Source organism: Nycticebus coucang, chromosome 7, assembly GCF_027406575.1.
Source record: "Nycticebus coucang isolate mNycCou1 chromosome 7, mNycCou1.pri, whole genome shotgun sequence".
Classification (NCBI taxonomy): domain Eukaryota; kingdom Metazoa; phylum Chordata; class Mammalia; order Primates; family Lorisidae; genus Nycticebus; species Nycticebus coucang.
Window position 1 is genome coordinate 129,189,261 of NC_069786.1, and position 15,810 is coordinate 129,205,070.

Sequence of the window (15,810 nt, forward strand, 5' to 3'; positions counted from 1 at the left end):
TACACACATGTTATGTATGTATACATATAGTATATGTGTGTATGCAGGCACATGTATATATGTGTAAATATATATATTTACATTCATATGCACTATATTTGAAAGAGGATGTACAGAATGTTCAAGAGTAAACCTTAGGTTTGTAACCTAACTACCCCCCAAACCCCACTTAAGGTACGGTTCTACCAGCCTGGGTCATCTACTGACTTTTCTGAGATAACTGGCAGGGAAGTCAGGGCCTTTATTAATAAAAGAAAGACAGCTCCACCAGGAAGGGAAGGGATAGTTCTAAAAGAAAAAAAAAAAATAGTAGGTCTTTTAGCAGAAGGAAAAGGCAAACAAACCAGTTATTGATTCCTTCACTCAAAAAAAGTATTTCTCGAGTACCTACTATGTGCCAGGCACTCTTTTGGTACTGGGCACAAAAGGCCCTGACTTTCTGGAGCTTTCACTGTAAGGAGAGAGGCAGACAGTGAACACATGAGCCAGGAAAGATATGCTGTGCTCTCTGGCAGCAATGAGAGCTCTGCAGAAAGACCGAGGTACATATCATCATGTAGAGGGCAGGTGCCTTAACTGCACAGGAGGAGGAAGCAGAGAGCAGAAGAATGTCTTCTTGTTTTGAGATTCTCTTTCAATAGGCAGATCCTACTGAGATTATCCCAGACATCGGGGAAAGCACAAGCTACAGGCATCTGAGTGCAGTGAGGTAAGACTCATTCAGAGAATAGAAAGAACTTCCCAAGACAGCGGCCCACAGTGCATGTGAAAGGTGGGGCCTGAGAGCCAACAAGGTCCCTTGGGGTGCAGCTGTGCAGGGATGCAAATAACAGGCCGAGAAGTAACCTCACCAGATGCCATGTTCAGTAAGTGTGGAGGGCTGGAGAGGGGACGCCCAGGCACAGTAAGGTGGCCAGTGTGGGCTGAATAAGGACTGTGGCATGTGGGAATGGGCAGGAAGGCAGAACTTCAGAGCAGTGTCTGCAAGGTTTGGGGATTAACTCACTTCTTTCTGGTGACCTGAAAGGATCTGTTCATCATTCAGAATGAGCCATGTCTTCTGCGACTCTACTGATTCAAGATAAGAAGGTTTGGGAAATAGGAGACATCTTGTGAAAGTGTTTAATATTGCTCATCCGTGATAAAAGTTCTGTCATCTTTGGTGTACAAGAAGGAAAGTGGCAGTGGTGCAGGCCACAGGGTTGGGTGGGTGCCCGGCAAGACTGGGAATGGAGGTCAGTACTTCACATTTTGTGGCCTCTGGGAGTCATGGGGGTTCTTGGAAAAGATTCTGGAAGGGGTTCCTCAGCCCCCCCAAACCAGGCTGGTGAATGTCCTTCTTGTGCATTTACAGGCAATTTTGAAGTGGGAGTTCACATCGCTGACGTGAGTTACTTTATTCCTGAGGGATCTGATCTGGACAGAGTGGCTGCTGAGAGAGCCACAAGTGTCTACTTGGTTCAGAAGGTAAAGCTCCACCTTTATTTCTCTATTCTTCCTTTTGTTTGTTTGTTTTCCTTTTCTTAAAAAAGAAAATCATGACAAATACTAGTTTTGTCAGAATACCTTTTCTCCTATCTAATGAGTTCTTTTAATGGGCCTGATTACCTGAAGAGTGCTTGCCCTCTGTCACTTGTTTTCCTGGAGAGATGTCAGAGAAGACACAGGTATTCATCTCAGGCCTCACCTGAGAGTGGCCCCGCCACCTCATAACTCCAACTGTCAGCTTCAGAAAGAAACGAGGGAAGATACCTGCTTTCAAACAGTTGCTCAGCCCACACCAGCCGCTGGTTTTTGTAGTTTTATTGGAACCCAGCCACCTCCATTTTGTTCATATGCTGTCTGTGGCTGCTTTCACACCACACCAGCAGAGTGTCATGCAATTTACTGTCTTCCGTAGGCTGTTCAGCAAAACATTTTCAAACCCTGTTCTAATGAGTGGGTACCAGTCTGGTTCTGACCTTCCCTTTACAATAGCTACTGTAGCTTCTGTGATGGGAAAGCAGAGGAAGACAAGGAGCAGTCTGGGCTTTTTTCCTTTGCACCCTGACTCCACTCCTGGTGAGTCACGGAGTGTCTACATACCTCCCAGGCTTCCATGTAAAATGAAGGAATTAGAATCATCCCAAAACATGCCTTCTGTTCTGGGTACCTGTGCCTGGCAGGTGAGAAGCCCTTCCTTTAACAAGTCTTTACTGTGCACTGCTTATCTTCTGGGCACTGCATTAGGCATTGGGGACAGGTGAACAAAAGACTAAATGTAAGTGACTTCTGCCTCGCTCGTGAATTCATAGGTTTCTTTCTCTTCCTTACCACTCTGCTCATCTGCTCATTTGTCTCATCTTACTTCTTTGGCCGTCTCTTGACTTTCACTTCCTGTTTGACTTTCTGAATTTAGTGGTCTAGTTTGGGGTTGTTGCACTAGCTTAAACTTTCCTGCTTCCCAGGCCCCATGCCTTGGACATGATTCTGCTACTTGCTCATTGACTGCACTGAGGTGAGAGATACAGCCTCACCACTCACCCATGTATACCAGGGCACTCTGGATACCCTTTGCCTGGGTCCATCTCTCGGGAATAAGAGACTAGCTCAGGTGCCAAACCTATTTCATTCATTCAACTTCCAAATGTCATCCCCCAGAGAAAAGGTACAGCTGCCCAGTCTCTCTCCATTGCCTAATCAGCATGGCAACTCCCAGGAGCAGCACACCTGTGTGCCACATTGCTGGCAGGAGAAGCCAGGCATCTCTGAGCTCTGCCCTTTTGAGCAACATGTTCCATTGTCGGCCACTGTGCTCTGACCATTGCCTCTAACTCCTGGGAAAGTCCACCCTGTTCCCTGCCCTAGATAGGGCTATTTATTGGAGTGCCAAGATGTAGGTTTGGAAAAAACACCAACATAGGGAGCTTGGGGAGGCCCTGGAAAGGTGTTCCCTGAGCCCCTGAGCAATATGAGCACGTAGGTCTTGGCCCAAGCATTGAGGCATTTCCACAAGACAGCACCCCTTCTTCATTTCTCATTAACCTCCCTGCCCTCCCTCACTCCTTTAAAAAAAATGTCTTGAGGGTCCCCAGAATGAACCATCCCTTTTGTAGATACATTGTCTAGATGCTGTTAGGGCAGGCCATTAAGGGTCTATGTACTATTCACCCTAGAAATGTGGGTCCCACTGCGGGAAACCCCTGGCTCTTGTCATATGTGGGCTCTGGCCATAGGAAAGGATGAGTCTCACCTGGCAAAACAAAGGGGTAACGGATTGTTTTAAGAACCAGTGTTCTCCGTTGTTCTTCCCCGCTGCCCCGCTAGACGTCCGAACACTGTCATTGACTGCTTCATGTCAGTTCTGCCTCCTGCATGGCCCTGCGGTACCACCTCCCCATCACGCCATTGCACAGGAGAGCTATACCCCATGTCCCACAAGGTAACTGGGCTACAGCCCCAAGGCTTATGAGTCTCCCCTCCTCTGACAGTGTATCTTCTGTTCAACCTGAAACCAAGGCTCTCTACAAATAGAGACGTTACCTTATGGCAAGGGTTTCATGGCCTCTCTCTTTCTCTCTCTCTCTCTCATAGAGCCTCTTTCTGTCAGGACTATCACATCTTCAATGTGCTGTCATCTAAGGCTGCCATACATTCCCAGAGACCCCAGACCATCTGTCTTTGTGCTCTAATGCACAGGATTAGGACACCTCCCACCTCAACCATACCTGGCAGCACGTGTGACATGGAAGATGAGTTTTCAGACATGCCACTGCTGGGTCCTACACACTCTAATGCCATTTGGCCTTTGAGTGCCCCAAGCATATGCTAGCAGCCAAAGCAGAGGCTCTGTCCTGAACCCATAGTTTGTCCACATGAGTGGGTTACCTTCATCTCCCTAGCCCAATCTTGTGCCAATTCTCCAGCATTCCCCTACCTCACACATGGTCTTGGGCCACTTGTATCACTGTAGTCTTCGTGCCAACCTCAAGAAGGGTGTGTTCTAGAATCCGTGGGCTCCAATTCTAGTGAAGTAGCTCCATGATACCCACAAAGGTATTGGCCGTGCTAGAACAGAAGTCCTCCAGGACATCCCAAAAGTTCCTAGGATTTCTGAGATTAAGCGTTCCCCTCATGTTTCCAACCAGTTCACCCCAATAACTAACTTCTCAAACAGGAAGAGACTCTTCTAGGCTTTGATTGCAGCCATGTCCTTTAGGGGCTGAAGATCCTGTTGCCTATGGCCCAAGTTTGGCTCCTACAATCTAGCTGAGCCCAACAGTTGACAGTGATATCTTCAGCCTCATGATAGAGGTCACCTGTCTAGTATCCTTTGCTCCCATTCCAAAGACAGCTACCCCAGATGAGGTCTCTTGTCTCAAATGAAAACCAGAGTTGTCATCTGCCATGGCTGCCTTCAATACATAGAGGCCCTCCCTAGGGGACCTAGCACTTTCTCTCCCCTGCCTCATGACAGTTGACAGTACTCTCTGGATCACTGCAGCTCTATGTGCTCTAGGAGGATTGGACACTGGCTTCTTCAGGGGTTCAGCTTTGCTTGCCATTTACATTAGGTGATCAGAGCTACCCTTGATGTGTCTTCTGCTACCCCAGAAATTAGAATATTGAATGGAGAAGGAGAGACAGAGTTAATCAGAGCCAGGAAATTCTGAGTCAGAAGCTACATAATCATCAATACCCAGTTCCAAGGAACTTTGCCATGTGCAGTATGTGACCTTCATGCACAGTGGTACCTAAAGCACCCAGAACCTTCAGTGACCTCTTCATAGGAATGGCCAACTGTATCCTCATCTGCAGGGCAGTTTCTGTACCAAACTTTGCACGTATCAAACCATACCTAGCCTCTGTCTGGTTGAAGAACTTCTGTTGGTCTCCCATCCCTCACAATGTCTGTGACACCTGTGCCAAAGCTGTGGGCAGAGAGGCAGCATAAGGGAAGGCAGCACAGACTTAGGACCCACAAGTATCTCTGAGCATGCACATGCCAGCTTCTTCCCTGACCTCTCCTGTGTGGCCATGAAACCAAGGCCTTGCACCAGCTGCTTCTTTCTCCTTTTATAATCAGGAATTATGTTTCAAAATCAGAAAATGAAAAAATAAAATTGGGTTAAATAACTAAACATGTTTCCTTTTCTGCTTACTTTGGTTTTGTGATCGTCACAGTTCTAGGATTTCTCTTTGGGACTGCAGAGTTAGGGCTCTGCTAAGTTCTGTAAGTGGGGAGCTGAGTGGAAGATGGGCCGCATGCCTCTGCCACCCAGCCCTGCCTCCAGCTTGGCAGGCATGAGTGGCGCCTGCCCGCAACCTTGGACAGCAGCAGCTGTGCATTCTGATTCCTTTGAACCACTGCTCTGACCTTTCTTCCTACTCATTTTTGTTTCTTACAGGACTGTGTCCAGGAACTTTTCTGCTGTTTTCACTTTACTTTGCCTATAAAGGTCTTCTTAAAAGCTGGATGAGCTGCCCCCTCCTCCAGAGTCTCTACTTCTTTCTCACGTGGCACAATCATTGCTCCCAGCTTCATCACATGGGGAGGGGAGGATTGGGGTTCCGGTTGATTTCCCATCCATAGAGAATATGGCATTGATTCCTTTTCCTTCAGACTCTGACCCGTAAGTGACTGATGTCACAATTACAACTTAAGCATGATCTGGGGAGTCATTCTATAGATAAGGGCAACATACAGTGAAGCAGATCTTGAGTCCAAATACCATCTCACTGGCTACTAAATGAAATTCTTCTTGTTGAGATTTTACCCGCAATAATAACTGTTTTGTTACTCTTGTTAATAGTAGCGTGTCCTCAGGCATAAAGATAAATAATGCCCACTGAAATCTCATGAAAAAACACTTTCTTTTTAACAAAAGATGGTTCTGTTAGAACATATTTACCCAAACTTAGGCTTGTCCTCGGAAGGACATGACATCTGCTCAGTTAATGACTCTCAACTGTCTTCTCTGGGAGAGAAATAGAATGTAATTGTGAATTTTAAGATAATTTTAAAAAGTAAGGGAAGTAAGTTTTAAAAGTAAACGAAAACCTGAACAGTTGAAACCTAAGCCTAACTTTTCTGCCTTTTGGCCCAAGCATGTGTGTTATTTTAGGTGTGAAACAGCTCAAGTGAAAGTTCGCCCATAAATCTCTACAATATTTTATTGGTACTGCTTTATAATAGAGATCAAAGATTGGGATTGGAAGCCTGTCTCAATATAGAGTCCAAAGAGTTTTAAGATGTTCCTTTCTGACACCAGCAGGTTGTCAGAATGTTGATGTTTTGTTAATGTCAAACTGTGTAGCAAAAAGTTAATCAAATTCTGAATCCATGGAAGTGTTGATATGAAAAAGAAAGCTCTTTAAACAGAAATATTGGCTGGTAAGTGAATTATCTATGAAATATTTCCTTTAAGTTGTCTCAGTGTGTAAATGGGGGGCTGACTATACCTTATTGGTAAAATCTTGTCATCCTCAGAGAAAAGGAGAAAAACTCACCAAATTGTAAGGCTGCAGATGTGGACTGAGACGGCTGATGGGCACTGAGGGTGTGAGGAGGCTTGGATAGGAAACCACCAAAGGCTTGGGCTGAACTGGGCAGAAGAGTCCCCTGTGACCCCTCCAGATGGTGTAGAACTCCCATGGGTGTGGGTGTCTGGCTCCCATGTCACTGCTAGCCTTTTCTGTCCTCCTTGCCAGAATGATGGATTCTTCCCCTCTGTGGCCCTTTCTTGTTGGTCATAGGGTTGTCCTGGCTAACCTGCTGCTGAACTTGGCCGGCCTGCCCACTGTGGCTTTAGCAGATGTTTCTGCTCTCTGAGGCTAATATAAGATTTTATAGTCTTGTTGGTACCCCCACCCAGCTGCCTTGGGCAGTGGTGTGTTTACCCAAATGATCAATTTTTCTCAACTCTCCCAAGCCCTAGTCCAGAATGCTTAGAAAGTCAGGGTCCTATCATCAATATCTTTTTTCCACAGCCACCTTTGGAACTCTGCCCTGACCCAACTTTGGTCCTAGCTCTGAAATATGCTTAAGAAGACTTAGCATCCTTCAAGCCCCTTTTGCTTTTCTGCTTCCAAAAGTGCCTATCAGTCTTCATCCACTTGGCCTTTATTGAGTACCCACATGTGTTAAGTTCCAGGAATATGAAAATGAGATAGATGCTGGTCTTGCCCTGGGAAGTCAGAGGAGAGGGATGTAACCAACAACTGCAATGCTCTGGGCTACCTTCCGGTACAGAACTACCCCCAAGGTTCAGGAAACCTTCATAGAGCAATACAGTTTTGAACTGTGTTTCAAATTTTGAGTAGAAAATTTCTAGACAGGCAAAAGCGAGTAGGTAGAGACATTCTAGGCAGAGGCTAGAAAAAGCATGCAATGTTCAAGGAGCAGTCTGTAGTTCAGAATTGCTGGGGTATTAGTTACAGAGGCAACCAAGGGGTAAAGTTACAGAGAGAGGCCTGGGCTGGAAAGCAAAGGCCCTTGGACAATATTCTATCTTGCTTTCCTTCAACCAACATAGAAAATCACTTTATAAACTACTATGTGGTTGAAGGAAAGTGAGGCTAGAGGCTGGGAAATTGTCATTAGTACCAAGGACTTGTTCCAAAGTCGCATACCCTTGAGGCTTTAAGCTACTACCCCCAAACAGACATTTTGCTTATAAAATCTTATGAGCGTTTACCAGTGTGGCGATGTCTAACTGGATCCCAAGAGAACTAGGGCCATAGAAGCCTCCAGCCTAGTGCAGCATGGACATCCTGAGCGCGCAGCACGTCAGTCATCCCAGACCACAATAGGAGGTCAGGGAGGTGAAGGGTGGGGAGATGGGAGAAGGAAGCTCCCCGCTGTTATCTCTGCTGTCCTGTTGAACATAGGGTATAGAAGCTACCTTCCTCTGGGGAACTTTAGGCCACTGAATTCGGTAGGACCAGGCTTTAGCAAAGATCTCTAGGCCACCCAAGGTGTTTGGGCCCTCTTTGCACAAGATATACAAAAGTCCATTTACCAAATTCAGTTCACTGAGTATTGGAAAGGTAAAGGTAATGTGTCCTAATATAGAGGAGAATGCAGATTATCATTGAGGGGAGTTTGATAAATAAGACGATGCAGAATTCTGGAGGATAATAAGGAAGTTTTATCTAAAATAACTTCCCCTCCAGAACTCTGCCACTAGTTTAGGAGACTATTAGAGTATACCCCAAGAGAGAAGGAGAGATGTGACCGCATTTGAACAGTGGAAGATGGGGAGGAAAAGACTCATCTGAGAGAATTCTAGAATGTAAGATCTAGAGGACTTGGAATTGGTTGGACTAGCAGAGTGGGGAGAGTGGGAGGGTCACAAGATGACCCCCAGTTGTGTGTGTGTGGTGGGGGTGCAAGGGCAGTAAGGTGTATGTGTTGGTTTTGGTTTTTGGATGATTTTGGTGGGGGTGGTGAGGGTGGGAGTGTGGTTGTTTGCTTGCTGTTTACCTGGGACAGAGTGCTGCCCTTAACAAAGACAGGAAATACAGACATGGAAGTGGGTAAAGGGTGGAAAATGCCAAACTTTGTCTTGGCTGTGTGAAGTTTGGGCCATGGGGTGTCTGGGGGCACCCTAATGGATCTGGAGGGTTGAGCTAGAGATGCAGCGGTGGACAGGCCTCCCGTGGCAGCAGCAGTGCAGACCCAGGAGGGAAGGAGGCCTTCTGGGGGGATGTGCAGCAAGAAGAGAACAGCGCCGAGGGCAGAAGGCGAGAGGTCCCAGCTTCCATTGTTCGGCGAGCAGGGAGGACAGGAGTCCAGTGAGGACCGAGACACCATCACTAGTTCTGTATTTCAAAAAAAATATGTGCTAGATTAGTTTTTTCTGAATTCTGCCTCAAGATCTAGTTTATTAAAAGGAATGCTCCTTAAAAATTAAATATATTTATACTATCCCCAAAGTTTTAATGTTTAGCTTCGTCATGAGTACTTAGGTTCTTTGGCATGTAACCACTGTAGTGTGACTAATAAAATGTCTTCAGTATAAGATACGGGACACCAAGCAATTTTTTTTTTTCTTTTTTTTTATTGTTGGGGATTCATTGAGGGTACAATAAGCCAGTTACACTGATTGCAATTGTTAGGTAAAGTCCCTCTTGCAATCATGTCTTGCCCCCATAAAGTGTGACACACACTAAGGCCCCACCCCCCTCCCTCCCTCCCTCTTTCTGCTTCCCCCCCCATAACCTTAATTGTCATTAATTGTCCTCATATCAAGATTGAGTACATAGGATTCATGCTTCTCCATTCTTGTGGTGCTTTACTAAGAATAATGTCTTCCACTTCCATCCAGGTTAATACGAAGGATGTAAAGTCTCCATTTTTTTTAATGGCTGAATAGTATTCCATGGTATACATATACCACAGCTTGTTAATCCATTCCTGGGTTGGTGGGCATTTAGGCTGTTTCCACATTTTGGCGATTGTAAATTGAGCTGCAATAAACAGTCTAGTTCAAGTGTCCTTATGATAAAAGTATTTTTTTCCTTCTGGGTAGATGCCCAGTAATGGGATTGCAGGATCGAATGGGAGGTCTAGGTTGAGTGCTTTGAGGTTTCTCCATACTTCCTTCCAGAAAGGTTGTACTAGTTTGCAGTCTCACCAGCAGTGTAAAAGTGTTCCCTTCTCTCCACATCCACGCCAGCATCTGCAGTTTTGAGATTTTGACACCAAGCAATTTTTATAACCTGGGCAGCCTCTTAGTGTGCAAGTAGGTTTTAGGAGAGAATAGCCCAAACGATTTACCTTATACTTAAAATGTTAGTTGCCTATGGAGATTTTCTATAAAAATATTTAAATAAGGGCGGCACCTGTGGCTCAAAGGAGTAGGGCACTGGCCCCATATGCTGGACGTGGCGGGTTCAAACCCAGCCCTGGCCAAAAACTGCAAAAAAAAAAAAAAGTCTACTTGGGCGGCGCCCATAGCTCAGTTGGCAGGATGCCGGCCACATACACCTAGGGTGGTGAGTTCGAACCTGGCCCACGCCTGCTAAGCAACAATGATAACTGCAACCAAAAAATAGCTGGGTATTGTGGTGGGCACCTGTAGTCCCAGCTACTTGGGAGGCTGAGGCAAGAGAATTGCTTAAGCCCAAGAGTTTAAGGTTGCTGTGACGCCATAGCACTCTACCCAGGGTGACAGCTTGAGACTCTGTCTCAAAAAAAAAAAAAACAGAAGAAGAAGAAGTCTACTTTGTATTTCATAAAATGTTCTGAGATGCAGTAAATGGTGACAATAGAAAAAAATAGGTGATTTATTTCCTGGGGGAAAATCAGTCAGTTGTCTGCAAACTAAAAAGCCTAGCACATGTCAGGTGCTGGATAGAGAGACAGGACCAAGACCTGACCCTTGTTTCTGGATTTTCCATTGTCCACCGTCACTAGTGGCACCTAAAAAAGAAATTAAGACATAGTGCTGTAAGAGCTGTGACGGGCAGGCAAGATGGGGTAAGTGCTGATTGTTGAGGACTCCCCGAAGTCCCCTTTGGAAGAACAGGGAGGTATACAGAACACAGTACCCACTCTGCCTGGGGGTTTCTGGATGAACCTTTTCAAGATGGCATGAGCTGAATCTGCAAGGATGTGCAAAAGTTTGCCAGATGCGAACACCCAGGAAGAGGGAACAACACGTGCAAGAGCTGGAGCAGTGTGCAGGCGGGTGAAGGGGGCGCAGCAGGGAGCCCGTGCGGCTGCCATTTTTAGAGCCAGTAGGGCAGGCTGGAGCACAGTGCTGCAAGGGAAGGCTGGGCCAGGTGCCACAATACCTTGGACACTATGGGCTGGCCATCTTCAGTATTGAAAACCAAGGCTAAAAATTCTACTAACTTGCCCAAACTATACAGGAACTGGTGGGCCCAGGAGTAGCCCCAACTCTTTCAGGCATCAAAGCCTTTTCTCCTGTCCCTGCCCCATGTTGCTCATAAAGGTCTTTAGAAAGGTCTTTAGACCTTGTTTTCTTTTCCCTAGTGATGAAGCTTGTTTTGCAAATAAAATCTGAACCCCAAGCTCTAATAAAAAACAGATCAGGTTTTCATTAGCATCATTAGAATAAACTTATTTCATACTTAAATTTGTAACAGAGATTTAATGAAAACAGTGGCTTTCTTTTTAAAAAGCCCTTTTATTTTAGAATACTTTTAAATTGACAGAAAAGTTGGAGGGATAGCCAAGAGGGATCCCATCTACCCCACACCCAGTTCCTCCACTGTTAACATCTTACATTACCATGTTACGTTTGCCATAACTAAGAGACAGACACTGGGATGTTGCCGTTAATAATTAAACTCCATACTTGGGATGTCAGTTTTTCCATCAGTGTCTTCTTTCTATTCCAGGGTCCAGTTAAAGCACAAATTGAAATGACTTTATTTTTGCAAATACTAAAACATAAAGTCAGGAATTAGGTTATAATGCATTATTAGATGTTTACTTTGTGACTTAAAGTAAGATACTGCCTTGAACACTCAGAAGAAATACCATCTGTAGAAAAGATATTAAGCCTTGGATTAATATAATTGCAAAAAACAAGCTGGATGAGCAGCTGGCTACCAAAATACAGTTGGGGTAACTATCTGATAAGGCAGCCCAGAGGAGAATGCAGGGTGCACACCCTGCAAACTTGACTCCATCTGTCTCAGACAGCTCAGGCTCCTATAATGACACACTATGGACTAGGCAACTTTAGCAACAGAACTTGATTTTCTTGTAATCTGGGAGACTGGCAGTCCCAGATCAGGGTGCAGGCCAATTTGGTCCCTGGTGAGGGATCTTTTCTTGCCCTGTATATGGTTGTGTTCTCATGTGGCTTTTTTGTTTTTTTTTTGGGGGGGGGGGTTGTTTTGTTTTTTTTTTTAGTGCCCATTCAGAGAGAGCTACCCCTCTCTCTTCTCATAAAATCACCAGTCCTAGTAGATTAGGGCCTCACCCTATGACCTCATTTAACCTTAATTACCTCCTAATGACCCTATCTCCAAACAGATCACCTTGGGGGTTGGTACTTCAACTTATAAATGGGGGATAAAGAGGCTACTGCTCTTCAGTTCCTAGCAGAGCCCGGAGGCTTTGAAATGTGAAATCTTTATAATTCAATCATGAGCTATATGACATAGAAACTTTTTCCATTTGGTTCAGTAAAGAAGTAAAACACTTGACAACATACAAGAAAACGTTAACTATTTAGATCATATTTTAATGCACCGTTAAATAAGTTAGCAAAGAAATATAGTGTCATCTATACTGAGGTTGCAAAAGCAATGGCAAGAAGAAAATTTCAAAAGTAATTGCCTTATAAAAGCAGTTACCAAAGTTTTCAGGTGGTCGTTAGGTTTTTCATAGATGTTAAAAGATATGGCATCCTTTATGCTGGGTGCTGTGGCATATGCCTACAATCCTAAATGATTAGGAGGTTAAAGCAGGAGGGTTGTTTGAGCCTTACAGTTTGAGGCCAGGCTGGGCAACATAGTGAGACCCCCAGCTCTAAAAAAATAAAAATGAAAGACATGGTATCCTTCAGAAAAATGCTAAACAATTATTAATTATTTTTTATATACACTCTCTGTATGGGCTATGAGTTCTAGAATTTACTCTCTCATGCCAAAGATACTTACTATACTAAAGTAGAGAACAGGTACAGATACTGCCCACAGCTGGGGTTTGTTTTGGTTTTGCCAATAAAGAAGCTTAGTTGGCTATATTTACCTCAACTACAGCAGAGTTGCCCTTTTGCCTGTCGCTTCTCAAGTAGTTAGCATGGGGTCGCAGCATTCCCCACAACCAACAATGCAAACCAAGTAGGACCATAGTAAATGTGTGGAGTAAGTGGTTGTTACTGCTGGTGTTTTTAGTTTGAGATGTGGAGTGAAATGATAATGTCATTAATGAAGAAAAATGTGGGAGAAGGTTTAAAGATTTAAAGGCAGGTAAGAGAGAGTTTGAATAACTTCAGAAGATATAGAGATATTCATTTAATCTTTGGAGTTTTAGAAAAAGCAAGTAATCTGGGACAACTCTAAGTTATCATTTGAAAGTTAGCTATGATTTAACAATAAAAAAAAGAAGTTAAAAAAAAGAAAGTTGAAAAAATTTAATTAAAGATGGTATGCCATTGACTCAGTTTCTTATCGGATAGAAAGATTAATAAGGAGAAGAAATCCTAAATGATTTCAAAACTAAAATATGGGTACAGTGGCTCACATCTGTAATCCTAGCACTCTTGGAAGCTGAGGCAAGGAGCTCAGGAGTTTGAGACCAGCCTGAGCAAGAGCAAGACCTGTCTCTACTAAAAATAGAAAAATAAGCCAGTCATGGTGTTGCAAGCCTATAGCCCCAGCTCCTTGAGAGGCTGAGGCAGAAGGATTACTTGAGCCTGGGAGTTTGAGGTTTCCATGAGCTAGGCTGATACCACAACACTATAGCCTGGGCAACAGTCTTAAAAAGAAGAAAAAAAAAACCTGCAAAAATAGATGACTAGTTCTAGTTGGCTACAGTGTTCATCTAGGAAAGCTGAATTGAATACCCTTTCAATTTTGTTGCTATATTGATATGTATTAGGGTGTTCTGTTAGTGTTCCAATATATAATTTGGTAAATTGTGGTATGTTTAATTAGTAAAACATTGATTCAACAATAGCTTGATTTTCCTTTGATGAAGCCCTGTTAAGAGTTTGCACTCACCCCTGGAGTTCTTAAATACATTGTTCAACTGGAATAATTGTATTGGAAAATAGAACTGAAGTCTAGAGCTTCCATATTGGTAGATAGTAAAGTGTAGTTCTTTTTTGTTGCTACAGTAGTTGTTTTTTTTTTTTTTTTTTTACCATTTGTTACCAGCTCTTCTCACTTTCCCAGCTCTCACTCCCTTTTGATTCTAGAGTCTCATGGAAAAGCATGAGATAGGGTGGTCTTCTTGCAGGGTCTTCAGCAGCAGAGTGCCTACATCTTTAACTCACTTTGGAAAAGCTGAAGCTGTTCACCAACACTATATCTTTAGGGCTTCTCCTAAACCTGGGGAAAACTCCCCTGGGATGGGGAAAGGTACTCACAGTCCTGTCCTCTGTTTGCAGGTGGTCCCCATGCTTCCTAGGTTGCTGTGTGAGGAGCTGTGCAGCCTCAACCCCATGACCGACAAGCTGACCTTCTCTGTGATCTGGACACTGACTCCAAAGGGCAAGGTAACAACTCACATGTTGTCCTTTCTGTGCTTCAGACCATTCCCATTCCATGAGTTTTGGTAAGCACCACTGTGTACCTGGCACTGGGCTAGGGTGCCATGGTGATAGGACAAAGGAGGCAGAGAAGAAATATAAGAGTATCATTCCCACTTAGAAGGTACAACTGGCCCTATGCATTTTGTAACAAGTGCTTTGTTTCTTGTCTATTATCAGATGAAGGAAGAAAGTGAGTAAGCAGAATAACACAGAAGAGGCTCACACAGGAGAAAGGGTTTCAGCAGGTGTGAATGTGGGTGGGCAAAGGCAGGGAGAGCAGTCTGAGCTGCAGGTAGGAGGGCAGAGCCTGTTGGGGAAGGGTTTTCGTAAGTGGGGTGAAATCAAACTATGGACAGTCTCGAATGCCATTCACAAAAGAATTCAGTGTTAGGGTTCCTCTGAAGCATCATGAGAAAGGTCACTTACAGCGGTTCTCAACCTGTGGGTCACTGAGGGTGGAACGACCCTTTCATAGGGGCTGCCTAAATACATCCTGCATATCAGATATTTACATTGCAATTTATAACAGTAGCAAAATTACAGTTATGAAGTAGCAACAAAAATAATTTTATGGTTGGAGGTCACCACAACATGAGGAACTGTATTAAAGGGTTATGGCATTAGGAAGGTTGAGAACCACTATTCTAGAAAGATTAGTACTGCATTATGTAAAGGAGGTAGGAAGATGAATTAGCAAGGTAGTGCTGTGATCAAGGCACCAGTGATGAGACCAGGGACTAAGAACAGAAGGAGAGCAATGTTAGCAGGTAATCCTCGACACAGGGTTGAATGAGGGAGATGAATAGAAGATGACTCCAGGAAAAACTAGTCCCTCCCCCCACAGAAACAACTCTATACGTCCAAAAATAGAGTCGTGATTTAGTAAGCCATGGTACCTACTCAATAGGATATTATGAAATTATTAAAGCTGTTTACAGAGACTATGGAAGAACATGGGAAATGTTTATGCTGTAATATTAAATGGTAGTAAAAAAAATAATTATAAAGAGGTTCCAAATAAAGACGGAGGATTGAATACCCACATTTACTTTCATTCCCTCCCAAAACCTCATTAAAACAACAGTCAAGAGATTTTTTTTAAAGACATAAACCCACAAGGACAGAGAGAGTGGGAGAGGAGACAATAGCAACAAAGTTTTGGAAGCTGGGTAGCAGATGCATGAGTGGTAACTGACTTAGCAGTACTGAGAAAGCCGCATCCCTAGCCAGCAGTAGAAAAAGCCAAGAAACGACCCAATTTACATGGCAAAACCCTAAGAAAATTCCAAAATTGACAACAGCAGATAACTCTAGAAGGTGGAGGAGGGGTGAGGGAAATGAGGCTAACAGTATTGGCGATTGAAAGTTTATTTTAAAAGATTGTCCTTCCCATACCATCATAGAACACCAGAAATTTATTCTCTGGACAGGGTAAAGTAAGGGGTGTGTGAACTAGAAGACACCAGATACACTTGATGGACATGGTAACTGGGGGGCAATTGAGTGAATGTTGACTGAATGGTGAGGGCGCCAGCTTTCATTTCCCTGCCGACCACAGAATCCTGGTAGCCAGACCTGTATCCATGAGTCA

General features: G+C 44.1%; 1 protein-coding gene across 11 annotated transcripts in view; it reads left to right on the forward strand.

The window, feature by feature from the left end:
• The window catches only part of DIS3L2 (DIS3 like 3'-5' exoribonuclease 2), a 408,739-nt gene that overhangs the window by 298,339 nt on the left and 94,590 nt on the right, over positions 1-15,810 (forward strand). For all 11 annotated transcript variants that reach the window (XR_008381333.1, XR_008381334.1, XM_053598150.1 and 8 more), the window contains 2 exons: positions 1,355-1,467; positions 14,076-14,183. Coding sequence is in view for 9 of the 11 variants with exons in the window: in XM_053598150.1 (XP_053454125.1) it covers positions 1,355-1,467; positions 14,076-14,183 (221 nt within the window). In the remaining 2 variants the exon portion in view is untranslated. The remainder of the gene's footprint in view (positions 1-1,354; positions 1,468-14,075; positions 14,184-15,810) is intronic.